The 15,234-nt window shown below is 41.0% G+C and overlaps 1 protein-coding gene across 8 annotated transcripts in view; it reads left to right on the top strand.

Moving 5' to 3' along the window:
* Nak (Numb-associated kinase) overlaps positions 1-15,234 on the top strand; it is a 264,091-nt gene that overhangs the window by 92,931 nt on the left and 155,926 nt on the right. For 5 of the 8 annotated variants that reach the window (XM_076183417.1, XM_076183426.1, XM_076183408.1 and 2 more), the window contains exons 8-10: positions 6,418-6,616; positions 10,451-10,900; positions 12,724-13,093. In XM_076183417.1, coding sequence (XP_076039532.1) covers positions 6,418-6,616; positions 10,451-10,900; positions 12,724-13,093 — 1,019 coding nt within the window. The remainder of the gene's footprint in view (positions 1-6,417; positions 6,617-10,450; positions 10,901-12,723; positions 13,094-15,234) is intronic. The other 3 variants (XM_076183397.1, XM_076183446.1, XM_076183436.1) reach the window with 3 other exon arrangements.

Raw genomic sequence — 15,234 nt, 5'->3', positions numbered from 1 at the left:
AACTCTCCAATTGATCAAACCTAGCCTCAAATTCATGTACAGTTTCAACTTGGTCTGTATCCTTGATTTCCAATTATCATATCTAGATTTGAATTTGTGTATTGTTCCAATTTGGGCTGTATCACATAAGCTCTTCCGAGTACTTATGCATCCATGTGGAAAACTTTATTTCTTCACGTCCTTTAGACATGTGGTCTCTCTGTTTGTTTCCATGACTTCTTAAATCCCTCCCATCCAGAAGCAAGAGATCTATCCTGTCAATGCAATCCAACCCCTTTTGTGACTTGAATACTGTTATCAAATAACCTCTTCGATCTTTCAAAGTTGGCAGACCCAGTGCTTTTCATCTTTCCTCGTATGGTTTATCTGCCAGGCTGGGGACCAGTTTGGTTACTGCCTCTTTTAGTCACTTGATCTCTCTGGTATCCTTCACTCTGTGTGAGTACCATACCACTGGTGCATATTCCAGTCTTGGACAGATCAAGGTTTTCATGAGTTTTTTGATCATCTTGTCATCTGTATAGTGAAAAGCCACTTTAATCTTCTGCAGTAGTCCATACGTCTCTCCCACAATCCTGCAGGTGACAGGAAGTTTTTATCAATACACCCAAATCTTTCTCCTCTTTTACTTTTGTATTTGATCCTTTTCCTGAGGAATAGTTTAAGGATTGTCTTTTGCCACAGTTGCCTACTTTCAGTCCTTTACAGTTTTTGGTATTGAATTTCATTTCCCACTTGTGGCTTCATGCAAAAATAGTGTAAATCTTGTTGTAATAGTCTACAGTCATCATTTTTCACTCTTCTCATGGTTTTTTGCATTATCTGCAAACATGTTGGCATACCTTGTTGTACCTTCCTTCATGTCATTAACATAGACAAGAAACGTTATTGGGGTAAGCACTAGACCATGTGGAACTACACTTGTTACTACTACTGTCCTCATGAATCTTCCCTTCAAAAAATCTTTTATCCATCCTACTAACTTGCCTCTCAGTCCATGTACAGTGAGACCTCTCATTAACAGATGTTAATTAGCTGTGTTTGTGGTGTTTTCGCTGTATTTTCGGTGTTTTGGTGCTGTTGTTTAGTGTGTGCAATCACTATGCCACCCAAAAACCACTCCAAAACACCGAAAACACATCAAAAACACCACAAATGCAGCTAATTATCATCCGTTAATGAGAGGTCTCACTGTATCTACCTAATTGTAGTATACAGGAAAGGAGCAACATTTGTTGGGTTCTGTCTCATATTCTCTATTCTTTTTTCATACCTAACCTCAATTTCATGTACTGTTCCAACTTAATCTATATTTTTACTACTGTCGTCATAAATCTTCCCTTCAAAAAATCTTTTATCCATTCTACTAGGTTGCCTCTCAGTTCATGAATTTACCTAATACAGGAAAGGAGCAACACTCATTGGGTTTCGTCTTCTGTTCTCTAATCCTTTATCACATCAAACCTCAAATTTATGTACTGTTCCAACTTAATCTATATCTTTGATTTCCAATTATCATATTTAGATTTGAACTCTTGTTTGAGCTTGGGCTATATCACCTTTTAAGCTATTCCAAGTATTTAAGCATCTATATGTACAAATGTAGTTCTTCACATCCCTTAAAGATGTGATCTTTCTTAATTTACTTCCACAAACAAAAATGGAGAAAAGTGGGAGGTGAGCCAGTTGTTGTTTGTGGACAACACTGCGCTTGTAGCAGGATCAGAGGAGGGATTGAGGAAGTTAGTGACAGAGTTTGAGAAGGTGTGTGAAAGAAGGAAGCTGAAGATAAATGTGGGCAAAAGTAAGGGGGAAAAAGCCTTGGTATATGTAAAAGTAAGGTGATGAGATGTACAAGGGGAGAGAGTGACAGTAGGCTGGAAGTGAGCATTAAGGGTGAGAAACTGGAGGAAGTGGATAGTTTCAGATACTTGGGTGCGAATGTGACAGGAAAGGGAGGAGTGGGGGTGGAGGTAGAATGTAGATTGAGAGAAGCGAGTAAATGTCTTGGTGGATTAAAAAGTGTAATGAGAAATAGACATCTGGGAATGGATGCTAAGAGGAGGTTATATGAAGGAGTGATTGTGCCAACAGCAATGTACAGGGCAGAAACATGGAACATGAGAGAGGAAGAGAGAAGGAGTTTGAATGTGTTTGAGATGAAATGTCTGAGAAGTATGATAGGGGTTACTAGGCTAGATAGAGTGAGAAGTGAGGAGGAGAACAGGGGTGGAAAAGGAGCTGGGAGATAGGGTTGATGAAAGAGTATAAGGATGGTTTGGACACATGGAAAGAATGAGTGAAGAAAGATTAGTAAAAGAAGTGTGGAAGGAGTGAATATGAGGGGGCGTCCTAGGATGAGATGGATGGATGGGGTGAAAGGGGCTTTACAAAAGAGAGGAATGTCTGTAGAGGAAGGACAGGAGAGGACAGAAGATAGGGGTGAATGGAGAAGGGTTGTGTATAGATGATGCTGTGATGCATGAGGGGGAGTGGGTGGGGGATGGGGTGTGAGGAAGTATGTATGAGAAAAGAATTTGATGCAGTCCGAAGGGATTTCTCCCCGTCTTTATCCTTTTTTGCATGAGGGGACGGAGAGTGGGGGTCACCGAATTTGTGAAGCGGCCTTGCTTTGGATGTGCTGTGTCTTACGACACTGCTTCTGACCCAGGGCAGTGGACAGGATGCAGGGATGACCCGTCATCCAGGAGGTGCCAAGATAGTAGGGAGGAAGGTGGAGGGGAGTGGAATATATGGGAAATGAAATGGGTGGGAGTGATTTCTATGCCTTTTTCTTTTTGGCTACCCCCCCGTGTAAGGAGGAAGAAGCCTTTGGTATATGTATGTATGTACAAACTCTTAAAGCCCCCAATCTTTAATCAGGAGATCTTTTCTGTCAGTGCAATCTATCCCCTTTAGTGACCTGAATATTGTAATCATATCACCTCTTTCTTTTCAGTCTTTCAAAGTTGGCAGACCCAGTACTATTAGTCTTTTCTCATATGGTTTATCTACCAGGCTGGGGACCAGTTTGATTGCTGCCCTTTGTATTGTCTTGATCTTGCTTACATCCTTCACCCTGTGTGGGGACCATACTACTTATGCACATTCAAGTCTTGGATGGATCAGGGTTTAGATGATTTTTTTCATCTTTTCATCCATATAGTGAAATGCCACTGTAATTTTCTGCAGTAGTTTGTGTCTCTCCCACAATCCTGCTGATATTGCTGTCAGGTGACAGGTTGTCATTTATCAAGACACCCAAGTCTTTCTTCTCCTTTGCTTTTGTAATGGGTTCACTTTCTAAAGAATAGTTTGAGGATGGTCTTTTGCCACTATTACCCATTTCCAGTACTTTGCATTTTTGGTATTAAACTTCATTTCCCATTCTTGGCTCCATGCAAAAATAGTACCTAGATCTTTTTGCATTAGTTTACCATCCTTCTCAATTTTCACTCCTCTATGATTCATAGCTTATTGTTCCTTCCATCATGTTATTGACATAAAGAAACATTGGTGCAAGCACTGAACCTTGTAGAACTCCATTTGTTATTGCTCTCCATCTTGACATCATATTCTTTAATACTGACCTCATGTATCTTCCCTTCAAATTTTTTTTTCATCCATTCTAGTAGTGTGCCTCTAAGTCCTCCGTGTCTCAATTTACCATTAATAGACGTGTAAAACAATTTCGGTTCATGTTTGCATTTATGTGCTACACCACTTTCAAAACTGCTTTCTTTCACCCTGCAAATTCCTGTATAGTCGTTCCTAGCTTGTTTGTATGTGTCTTTTGTTTCATTGTTATTCGCTTTCTCCATTTTCCCCTGGCTTTGTTTTACAATCTCACACTTTTGTTAAATCAGTCTTGTTTCTACTTCTTCCTTCGACTAGTCTTTGGCACATGTTCACTCCCCTATTGTAAATGTCAAGAAAGGTTTCCCATTTCCAATTTGAGTCTTCCTTGCCTGTGTAATTCATTCCATGGCTTTATTTCCTGATCCTCCAGCTGAAATTCAGATGATACATGATCACTTTTTCCTATGCGGCAAAGGTAATTCAATGATTTGTTGATGTCTGGCTCTTTGGTTAGTAACGGACCTAATCTTGTGGGTCACGTCTTTTACCCATTGGGTCATTGTGTTCTCCATTGCTATGCTTAACGGGGCATTTCCCCAGGAATCTGCTTTGCCACTTGCTTCCCATTCCTCCCAGTTGACCTCGCTGCAATTAAAATCTCCAATGACTATATTGCTACTTTGTTCAGTATTTTTCATTATGAAAAGAGCTGTATCCTGTAACATTTCGTGATATTCAGCTTCATTCCAAGCTCTTGTCTTTTTTTTTTGGGGGGGGGGGTGGTATGCCACCATGAAGTCTCTTGATGTGCCCTTTAGCACTAATTTTTAGGTGAATTGCTTCAACCTTGCCTTTGCTCAGATTTACTTCCTCTGCATTTGTCACTTCTCACCACAAGCTTTACCCATCCACCCAATTTATTATCTGTTTTTTCTCCAAGAGGTACCTATTGTTCCCCAGTTGTAGGTCAACATTTTTTGGGATTTTTTTTTTTTTCTTCTTCCATGCCCCCTTTGGGGCTGCAGAGAGTAGGATGCTTAGTCCTATCTCCCATTTTTGTTGCCTTTTACAACTCAAGTGGGAACACAGCAATTCACTGATCTTTACCTCATTTGACTTGATTTTGGTGTTTTCCTTTATTCTACTGAAAAGTTTATCCCTCATGTCTGACAAAGTGTTATTTTTCCTTTTAATTTGAAAAATTTCTGATTACTGAGTAATGTTTGATTTTTCATTTCCAAGCTTGCTCTTCAAACAATGAATCCTAGTTCCAAAAGACAAGGTTACCTTGTTCATTATTATTTCAACTGAAAACACATTCACTTGGCACTGACATATTTGCACATGATGAGCCTGTGAGAAGAAGTCAGTCATCTCCCTGCTCCCATCTCCATCTCTTACCGCTTTGAGCTGGTGACATAGAATTAGTCCCACACTGTTGCATCATAGATGGTAATCCAAGATTTCTTCCTGGAGAAATCTGTGGGAGGTTCCAGGGACCATTGCCAGCCACTGTGGCACTGTGTGTTTTCCACATAGAACTTGAGGTAACAATTGATTGCTCTCCATCTCCCTGTCTTCTTTATGTTTGGAGGTGCAGCCTCAAGGGATGTTTAGTTTTCATACTGGACCCAAGATCTATTCTTATCAACTGCATCTGTATTTCCTCCACCTCTAAACACAAGAAAAGTTGACAACTGGCAGCTGTTCCCCTTTAGCTTTCAAATAATAGCATAGAAAATGCCTTAAAATGCAGACATCAGTCCAGTGTTTCTTTTCAGAGAGATCTATGGCAGTGCATGAGGACCAATGGCAATTGCTGTGGGGCTGTGGCTATCCAATTTGTGAAACTCGGGGCAACAATTTATATACTCACTTTATTAGATAAACCCTAAAATCTTGGGAGGTAATCCCACCAGTTTTTACTAGCCTCAGCATCTTTCTGGAGTTCACCAATAATGAGATTTCTTGAATCTTCAGTTTGAAATCCAATGAAATTGCTGTACTCTTCAATGTAGATGCAGTCGAACTCTTTCATTTCTGTATGATTCTTTTGTTTTTAGAGACAAGGAGAATTCCCTCCCTATTTTTCCTCCCAACCTTCTTCACCTACCTTGTAATCATACATTTATGCATTTTGAAAAATCTCTTAACTCCTCTCCTGTGAACTTGAGTGAAAGTATCCTTTGAAAAGAATGTAGTTGGATTATCATTTACATTATGTCTGCATGTATTCATAATTTCAGTAGGTTTAGATAAACCTACTGAAATTATAAATACATGGTATACAGTAATAATATTGATAGCAAATAACTTTAGCTTCATGTCTAATCCTGACAGAGGGCTGCCATTATAAAGGCAATACCTCAGTAATGTGATTATGCAGTCGGTCAAATTTGAGAAAAAAGTGGCAAAAATTGTGAACAAATATATGTTAGTTTTCATTTCTATCAGGAGTTTTAAGGGTTTTCTTTGAGAATTTTGGGTTAACCATGTACAGAAAAAAATTAACTTGGCTGTAGAAACAATTTATTATTTATATTTGTTGATGATTCCAAACGAGGGATGTATATGTAGTGTCCTCATGTAACCTTATGATAGCTGCAATTTTTTTAAATGCATGGCAAATCTATTGAAGTCGTGAATAATAAGTGCAAGCATCATGAATTGGTATGTAGGATGTTATCCACAACTAGTGAATTGTGGAACTTAGCTTTGTAGAACTCATGAACCCACTGAACTTGATCACACTTGTCTTTGTCACAAGAATATGCAGTTGCGAAAAATACTGTATATGATACTCTTTAACGGGTGATGAAATGTTATATCTGATTACAGAACTCATCCACACCAACTATAGAACAATTACACCAGTTAGTAGGGGAGAGAGAACACCAAGCAGCAGTGAAGATTAACCGAGGAGCAGCAGTTCCAGTCATTGAAAGCACGTCAGTGGCTCCAAGACAAAGACCGAAGGCGACGCAGCCGCTGCCACCCATGGCTGGTGCCATTCATGTACCAATACAAAACAGTTTAGGTAAGATTTGTGCTCCAAATGTATCAGGGTATAGTAAAATCAAGTTGCAGGAATCTGTTTTTGAGGTATATAAAGGTTTTTTCATATTTATGTCCAGCTTAGACCAAGTCTTTAGGATATAAACCATAGAAAAGAGGTACTTTCAGTAAAGAGTTTGTAAGTGGCATGCACTGATACAGAAGGAATGCTTTAGACTAGATTAAAGATCAGTAATTATTTAAAGGAGAAAGAACCAGACATAATGTGTTTCATTAAGACTAAGCTGAATGGAAATATGCCCAAGTGGGAGAAGAAAACTTCAATTTGTGGCACAAAGTGATAGAGAAAACAGGAGTGATGATAGCAGTGAAGAAAGACGAAGGTGGAGGTGGTGCTGGGAGAAGGTAAGGCTAAGTAATGAATATATAAATGGCAATAGTAGGAAGCAATAAATGACATATTGCAATATCCTATGTCCTTCCTAAAACATGAATGTGGAGTTTGACTAGGTAACCAGCAACAGCCTTTGGGTGGGATCATAAGTTACTCAGTGAAGATATGTATTGTTGTCTAGAGACTGTTAGTGTGGTGCATTGTAGTATGAGGTGTGCTGTACCCTCAGTGTGGTGATAACATCTAGGACATTTTGAAATTGTGGCCAGGCCTATTGTGTGTTGGTACTGTTTTAATGCTGCTGGCAACCATGCCAGTGTGGTTCTTAGCAGGTATGGTAGGGAATTTTTGTGGGGCTTATGCCTGGGAGTTGATGTGGGATTATTGAGGATGGTGGATTTTTGGCTTTGTCAGGCAGGAAGGTAAGGATGTGGGGCAGGGCCTAGCTGGAAGGCAAACACCTAAGGGGTTGAAAGGTTTTATTTAAAGTTGAAAAGCATGGCTTAGGGAGCCTATTCTTTTTTGTAAATACACGGCTCATGAGACCACAGCTTGAATGTGGCAATTAACCAGTGGTTGGATGTGGAGGAGAATGACTGGTAACTCCAGGTTTGGATGGAGAGACTGGTAGCTACGGTTGTGGTGAAGACTGCTGGGCTTGATGTCCACATGTTGGCATCGGGGAAGGTGGAGAGAAATTCCATGCGATAACTGCAGCTCTGGGGAGGTGGTGAAAGAGACTGCTACTGGGAGAGGTGGCGATGCTCTTCTTTGGGCTCTGAGACAATCACTCTTGATTCCAAGACATTAAGTGCTTCTGATGGGTTCCACCAGCCATTAGATATCTGCATGAGGCTTGAGGTGACCTGGCCAGGTTGAATCCTGCATGCTGATTGGCCACTAGTGGATTGCTCCTTTTGGGTATGCAAGTTCACTCATCCCAGCTGAACTCACATTCTGTGCACTGATTGGACACCATCATTGTGCTCTGAGCCGTACCTCATGGTAGCTTCCTTTTGGTACACCTAGCTCATCCCAGCCAAGCTTGTGTTATTCATTCTGGCTGTGTGAGCTGCCATGAACCACAGTGGGTATGCCAGAGAGGACATCTGCCTAGACAATTTAGAATTAAGAAGGAAATAGGCAAGAACTGGTTTACCAATAGAGTGCTAAAACTACCGGTTGTTTTAAGAAAAGGTAAGACAACTTTATGGATGGGGATGACAGGTGGTAATGAACATGGAACTGCCTAATGTAGGCCTTATGGTCTCTTGAAATCCCCTTCATTCTTATGTTCTAACAGGCTTGTTTCATGATCTGAGTGCATTTGTTTTTGTGTAGTGTAGGTGGTCTGTTGTTGTAAATGTTTGAGTGGAAATTGGAGCATATTGGAGGGTTAAGAGGCAAACTACCCAAATGGATGAATTTTTTTTTTTAAAAAGAAGGTTCATGATGGCAGTAGTAAAGGGTAAGATGTCAGGATAGAGACAAGTGACCAGTGGAGTTCTACAAAATTCAGTGCTATCACATGTAATGATTCCTATATTAATGGCATAATGGATGCTTCAACAAGCTATGCTGACACATTTTCTAATGATGCCAACATCATGATAAGACTGAAAAACAATGACTTATTGCAAAAACCCACTTTATTTTATCTATATACAGAAGGCTGTTCAATTTATACTTGGATGGGGGTGGTGCAAGAGGTAAATGCAAGGGTAATTGGTCAGGGATTGGAGATGGTTAAAGAAAATGGAGAAAAGTGGGATATAAACCAGTTGTTGTTTGCTGATGACACTGTGCTTGTAGCAGGATCAGTGGAGGGATTGAGGAGGTAAATGACAGAGTTTGGGAAGGTGTGCGAAAGAAGGAAGTTGAAGATAAATTCAAGTCCCTAAAGGGGATAGATTACATTGACAGAAAAGATCTCTTGATTAAGGATAGAAGGGCTTTAAATGGTCATAAGAACAAATTAAGAAAGACTATATGTCTAAAGGATGTGAAAAAATACAGTTTACCATATAGATGCATAAATACTTAGAATAGCTTAGAAGGTGATATAGCCCAATCTGGAACAATACATGACTTCAAATCTAAATATAATTAGAAATTAAGGATGTAAACTATATTGGAACCGTACATAAATGAGGGAATCAATCAGTTCCTCCTGATCTCTCTTGCAGAAGACCTGTGTCTTCCAGGACACTGTACATGAACTTATAGCTAGGTATGATAAGTTGGAGAGTAGGAGATGGGACCTGATAAGCATTGCTCTTTCAGTATGTACTACTAATTAGAGGTAAACCAATTAGATACACAAATTATCCTCAAAGAATACCACAATTCAGTGCAAGAGCAGAACCTTGAACCCTGGCTCCTGAGGTTGTTATAACACAAGCACAACCAACTGAATGTAACAAAAAAACTGCACCAGTAGTATACTATTCAAAGTAGTATACTATTCAAACATGTACAATAATTTTCCACCAGTACCACACAACGCACCCTTACAAAAACATTCACACCTGGGTCAGTCACAAGACATGTATTCCAAGACTGACCTTGAAATGCCCTTCTCCATTAACCTCCTTCAGACATTAGTTCCCACAGAGAGAGAGAGAGAGAGAGAGCGAGCGAGAGCAAGAAGAGAGAGAAAGAGGAAAACTCCCAGGAGAAGCAAGAACCACACTAATGTGGCTGTATTGAGATCACCATTCAGTACTAAGACAGTACCAACAAAGAATAAGCCCGACCATAGAGGCAAACTGCTCTAGATGCAACTGCTACACACAAGACATTTAGCACCTCGTCATACACTGCCCCACCTCAGCCCTACCAAGACATTGGTGGGCCAATGCAGTAATTGTTGCTGGTTACCTAGGATCTGTGGATTTCTGGCAAGGTAGAGCTGGGATAATGGATTGATTGATTTGTATCAATGAATAATTTGAAACATAGGGTGTTAATTAAAGCCACATTAATGAATTTACCTTGTGCTTGTGTTGGACTGCACAAGTTCTATACTCTCAATATTCCATGGACTTTAGTGACAAATTTATGGACTAGAATCATGCAGAATATTTTTAAGGTTGGAACAGGTTTTAAGTCAAAGAGGATTGCTGATCACTTGTACTATATTTCATTTCTGCTATCCTCCTTAAGTCTTGCCATTACTGCCACTGTGATTCCACCTCTTTTTTTTTTTTTTTTTTTAAGCCCCTTTTGGTAGGGGTCATGAATACAGCCATTGTGTTTCTTTGCATACTGTAAAAAGTAACTAAATGGTGAGGATTGAGGTAACCCAGGACCCCCCCTTTTCATATTTTTCACCTATACTGTGAGAGCCAATAGTGTGCCTTGACTTGGTCATCCCACTTATAAGGGGGAAAAGGTCTATGTATATGTACTTTTTATTTTTATTTTTTCCATATTTTTTCTAAGCTGGAGAATAATTTACAGGTTCTAAGAAAGTCACATCCACTTCGGGTTGTGATCAGTCGCTGCAACAGCAACAACTCCATCTGCAGCAGCAACAGCAGCATTCTACAGTACAACAACAACAGCAACAACAGCAACAGCAGCAGCAACAACAGCAGCAGCAGCAGCAGCAGCAGCAAGTAACATTAAGTCAACAGCAGCAGCATTCCTCCCCTGCTCAGGGACCAGGGGTCCAGTCATCGGAATTAAGTCCCTCACAGGCATTCCCTCCGGCAGACTTGTTCGGCTCAGATGTGTTCAACCCATCACAGCAGACCACCTCCACCACCTCCACTGCCACTGCCACTGCCTTCCCTACACCACCACAGTTTCCAGCAACAGCAGCAGCATCAGTAGCAGTCGGGGTCGGTGGTCAGCCAGGGTCAGGCGCATCAGGTTCAGGGTCCATGGAAGCATTTTTCAATAGTTCAGGTAATTGTCTTGCCTCTAGCTCTGCTAAGACCTTCCACATTCTGGATGGTGCTGGTGGTGGTGGAAGTGGTGGGACATGTGTTGGTGGTGGTGGTCATGGTGATGGTGGTGGTGTTCTAAACCGTAATAATCGAGAATCATGGTGTTCTCATTTCACTGGACAAAGGGCCCTTCCTTCTGTAGACATCCAAAAGTCTCATCAGCCTACATCAGAGGGTAAAGGAAATCTTCCACCAAATCACACATGGTGTACCAAACCAGATCTTTTGGATTTTGAAGAAAAGCACACCTCTGATCATTCTCAAGTTAAAGACAAGATTTTGAATATGTATGGAGCCCCCCACCATTTCCCCCACTCCTGTTTGGCTAACCCAAGGGCACCAGTTTTCAAACCTACCTACACCCCTGCATGCCATGTACTGCCCACCTATATGTCCACATCCAGGTTACCAACCCAGCCTCCTGTGCCATACTTACAGGGGTCTGGTCTCAGTAGCCAAAGGCCTCTTGGTTCTTCCCTCACTCATTGGTTTGCAGCTTCTGCCCAAGGCTTGGCTGGTAGTAGTTGCAGTTACAACAACAACAACAACAATAATAATAATTGTGCAGTAAATGCACAACTCTTACAGTCCACTAACAAGAGCAACTTGAACAGAACATCAAGTCACAACAATAATAAGCTGACTTCTAGAGAAGCAACAGCAGATTTGCTTAGATTCTAATGTGGATGAAAGTTGTACTTAACAATTGATAAATAGCATTTAGCTATAGGAAGTGATTAGGAAGCAAAACAGTCAAGTGATACCCAAGCCAAGTCCTCTGCCATCATGTGTCACAGGCCAGGGCCATGGTATTAGCTCATGCTATGGCAAGTACTCATATATTCAATACTTAAGTTGGTTGTTAACAAAATACACTAATGTATGACTTTTATGGCATAGCAATAAGCATACTATAGTATTTGTTCTTCTATGAATTTCAGAGATTCTTATTTCTCATGAGTTATATAAATTGTTTTAGTTGCTAAGTACTGTTCATAATCCTACTATTGATTACTTTTCTCGTTGGAATAAAAGACCAGTACACTGACCGTGTTTCCTTTCCAACCTCACACTTGAAGCCAAAACTGCTGCACTCTTACTATTACTCTAGAAATGCACCATTATTTATGAGACCTCCTCTTTCTGCTTGGAACTAGCTTCCTTTCTCACACTTCTGGAGGGCAGTCCTCTGACTTGTAGTGCAGGCATCAATCTTATCTTTCTGTCTATGGCTAACAGCTGTGCTGGCTGGTGAGGATGGCTTGGACAGTGAGGGATATGGAAGGCTTGCCCTGGTTGTGTTGCCATGATAATATTTGCAGATGGCTTCCTCTCAAAATTTTGTGCTGTTATGGTAGCTCTATTATTATCAAGATGCTGTTGATAGATTTGTTGTCATGTTTAAGGTAGGACAGATATGATGTAGCTGTTTTTTTTTACCATGATAATAAAAGTTTTGTCTTCCTTTTCATTAAAACTAGGACAATATTACATTTAGTTATGTATTGTTATTAAGTTTATGAAATATTGGCTAACAAGGCTGATGTACTCATATTTTAGTTGATTTTTGAAATACGATTTTGTCGAACAGTTGTGATTATCTACTTATGAATTGTAAACAGAACAATTAACCTTAGATTTTTAACTTGATTCAATTTAGGCAGATGAGCATGCTCAAAGGAATGCTGACTGCAAAAATATATGCATTATAGGCTTTAAGGCAGTGTGTGGTCATTGAGCATGTCACAAGAATCCTGTTCTAATACACAATCCCATTCACAGGCTATCCAGATCCTTTCCAAGAAGAGAGTGATAGTGTAGTGGGAGGAGGAGGGAGTTGTATGTCAGGCAGTACAGAGGGCCTCTTTTCCCCCCCTGTAGCTCCAACTGCAACGACACCTGCCAACCTTACTGTGGCTGCTGGACCCCATAGTTTGTCATTGAGTCAGGGATCCATTCTTCCTGGGACAGGAGGAGGAATTGGAGAAAGTGGAGGGGGAGGTGTGATGGTTACAGCATCAGTTCCTACTACACAAGGGCTAGTCAAATGTGAGAGTGATGCATCAGGATTTGTTCATCCTCCACCAACATCTCCAGTTCAGAGTTCTCGATCACACAGGAGGAATGTGTCTGACACATCAGCTTTCAACAAGTGAGTGGCATAAAATTGAAATAAAGATATGACTCTTTTTGTACACAGAAGAATTACATGTACCAAAGGCTTTTTCCCCCTTACAAGGGAGGTAGCCAAAAAACAAAGGCATGAAATCCACTCCCACCCATTCCATCCCCACAAACTCCACTCCCACCCATTCCCCACATACTCTACTCCCACCCATTCCATCCCCACATACTCCACTCCCATTCAACCCCCTCCCTTTTATCTTGGTTCCTCCTGGATGACGGGTCATCCCTGCATCTCGCCCACTGCCTTGGTTAAGAAGCAGTGCAGCAAGACACAACACATACACAGCAAGGCCTCTTCATTTAATCGGCAATCCCCCTCTCCATCCCCTCATGCAGAAAAAGAGAAGACGGGGAGAAATCCCTTTGGGATGTGTTAATACATACATACATACATATACCAAGGCTTTTTCCCCCTTCAAGGGAGGTAGCCAAAAAGGAAAAGGCATAAAATCATTCCCACCCATTCCATCCCTGAATACACTCCACACCCCTCCACCCTCCCTTTTATCTTAGCACCTCCCGGATGACTGGTCATCCCTGCACCTTGTCCACTGCCCTGGGTCAGAAGCAGTGTCGCAAGACACAGCACATCCACAGCAAGGCCGCTTCATTAAATCGGCGACCCCCCTCTCCGTCCCCCCATGCATAAAAGGAGAAGACGGGGAGAAATCCCTTCGAGCTTCGTCAAATTTTGCTCACACACACTACCTCAACCCCCATCCCCCTGCCCATTCCACCTCATGCATCACAACATCATCCATATACAACCATTCTCCATTCACCCCTGTCTTCTGTCCTCCCGTCCTTCCTCAACAGACATTCTGTTGTTAATAGGCAGAAAAAAGCACTGTGGTAGATTTTGCAAATATATGGGATTGGGGGGAAAGCTGTTAAGGGCAGTAAAGATTTTTTACAAAAGTTAGTTGAGCCTGTGTTAGAATTGGTAAAGAGTGGTTTGAGGTAAAGGTGGAACTTCAATAGGGATGTGTCATGAATGAATAGGAAATTAAAACAGCATGGGACAATTTATGGTCAGAATTGACCATTAGGAATATAGATGGGACACTAATGGTAATAACTGTCGCCTTGAGTTTCACCAAGTGGCTGGCAATAATCCTTGGGAAGAAACCGTGGACTGTTGTCTTGTTTTGATATAGTGGGGAACTATTTCTATGTCACTGGCTGAAAGTGGTAGGAGAAGGGGAGCTAGTTTCAGTTGTCATCTCTTAATATATGAAAAAGTGAGAAATGTGGAGGTGAGGCAAAGAACGGAGGTCAGAAAGAGCACTGGAAGGTAGGGTTGATCAGAGAGTGATGAGATGGTTCAGGTGTGTAGAAAGAATATATTGTAATGAGTTAGAATAGTAAAACATGCTGACAAGAGACCTATTAGTCCAAGATTTCCTTATTGAGAAATCTATGGGAAGGCCTGAGGGCCATTGTCAACTGCTTTGGGGCTATGGTCTTCCAGTCAGCAAAACTTGAAGCAACAATTGATTATGACAATAATGAGGATAATGTTGTCATAAGCAGTTCAATATTCCTTCCCAGAAATGTCAGTGGGAATGCCAGAGGACGATTTTTGGTTACTGAGGGGTTGCCAGTTTCCATTTAGTGGAACTTGAGGCAATAGTCATCATCCCCTAATCAGTTTTTCTACCTTTGCTTGAAATGGTGGTTCAAAATTTATTTAATGAAATTTCTTTAACATCAGTTTGGGGCAGCATCATGGCTGTTCAACGTGTGCACAGATTGGGTGGTACAGGATGTAAAATAATGGGCTGGGGATTGGAGATGTTTGAAGATAATAGAGAGAAGTGGGAGATGAGCCATTGGTTGTTTCCAGACCACACTGCACTTGTGGCTGGGTCAAAGAAGGGATTAAGGTACTCATAGTTAGTGACAGAATTGAGATGGTATGTAATAGGAGAAAGTCCAAGGTAAATGTGGGTAAAAAAAAAAAAAAAAGTGGAGATGTACAAAAGGGGAGGATTGCATTGAGTTGGAAATAAGTCGTAATTAAAAGAGAGAGGTTTGAAGAAATGGACAGTTTTAGTTATTTGGGGTCACATGTGGCAGGAAATGGAGGAGTAGGGGTGAAGGTAA

Source organism: Oratosquilla oratoria, chromosome 1 (assembly GCF_046742065.1).
Source record: "Oratosquilla oratoria isolate Oo_2021 chromosome 1, ASM4674206v1, whole genome shotgun sequence".
Lineage (NCBI taxonomy): Eukaryota > Metazoa > Arthropoda > Malacostraca > Stomatopoda > Squillidae > Oratosquilla > Oratosquilla oratoria.
The sequence above is the reverse complement of the archived record's forward strand: the minus strand, read 5'-3'. Positions and strand labels throughout refer to the sequence as shown.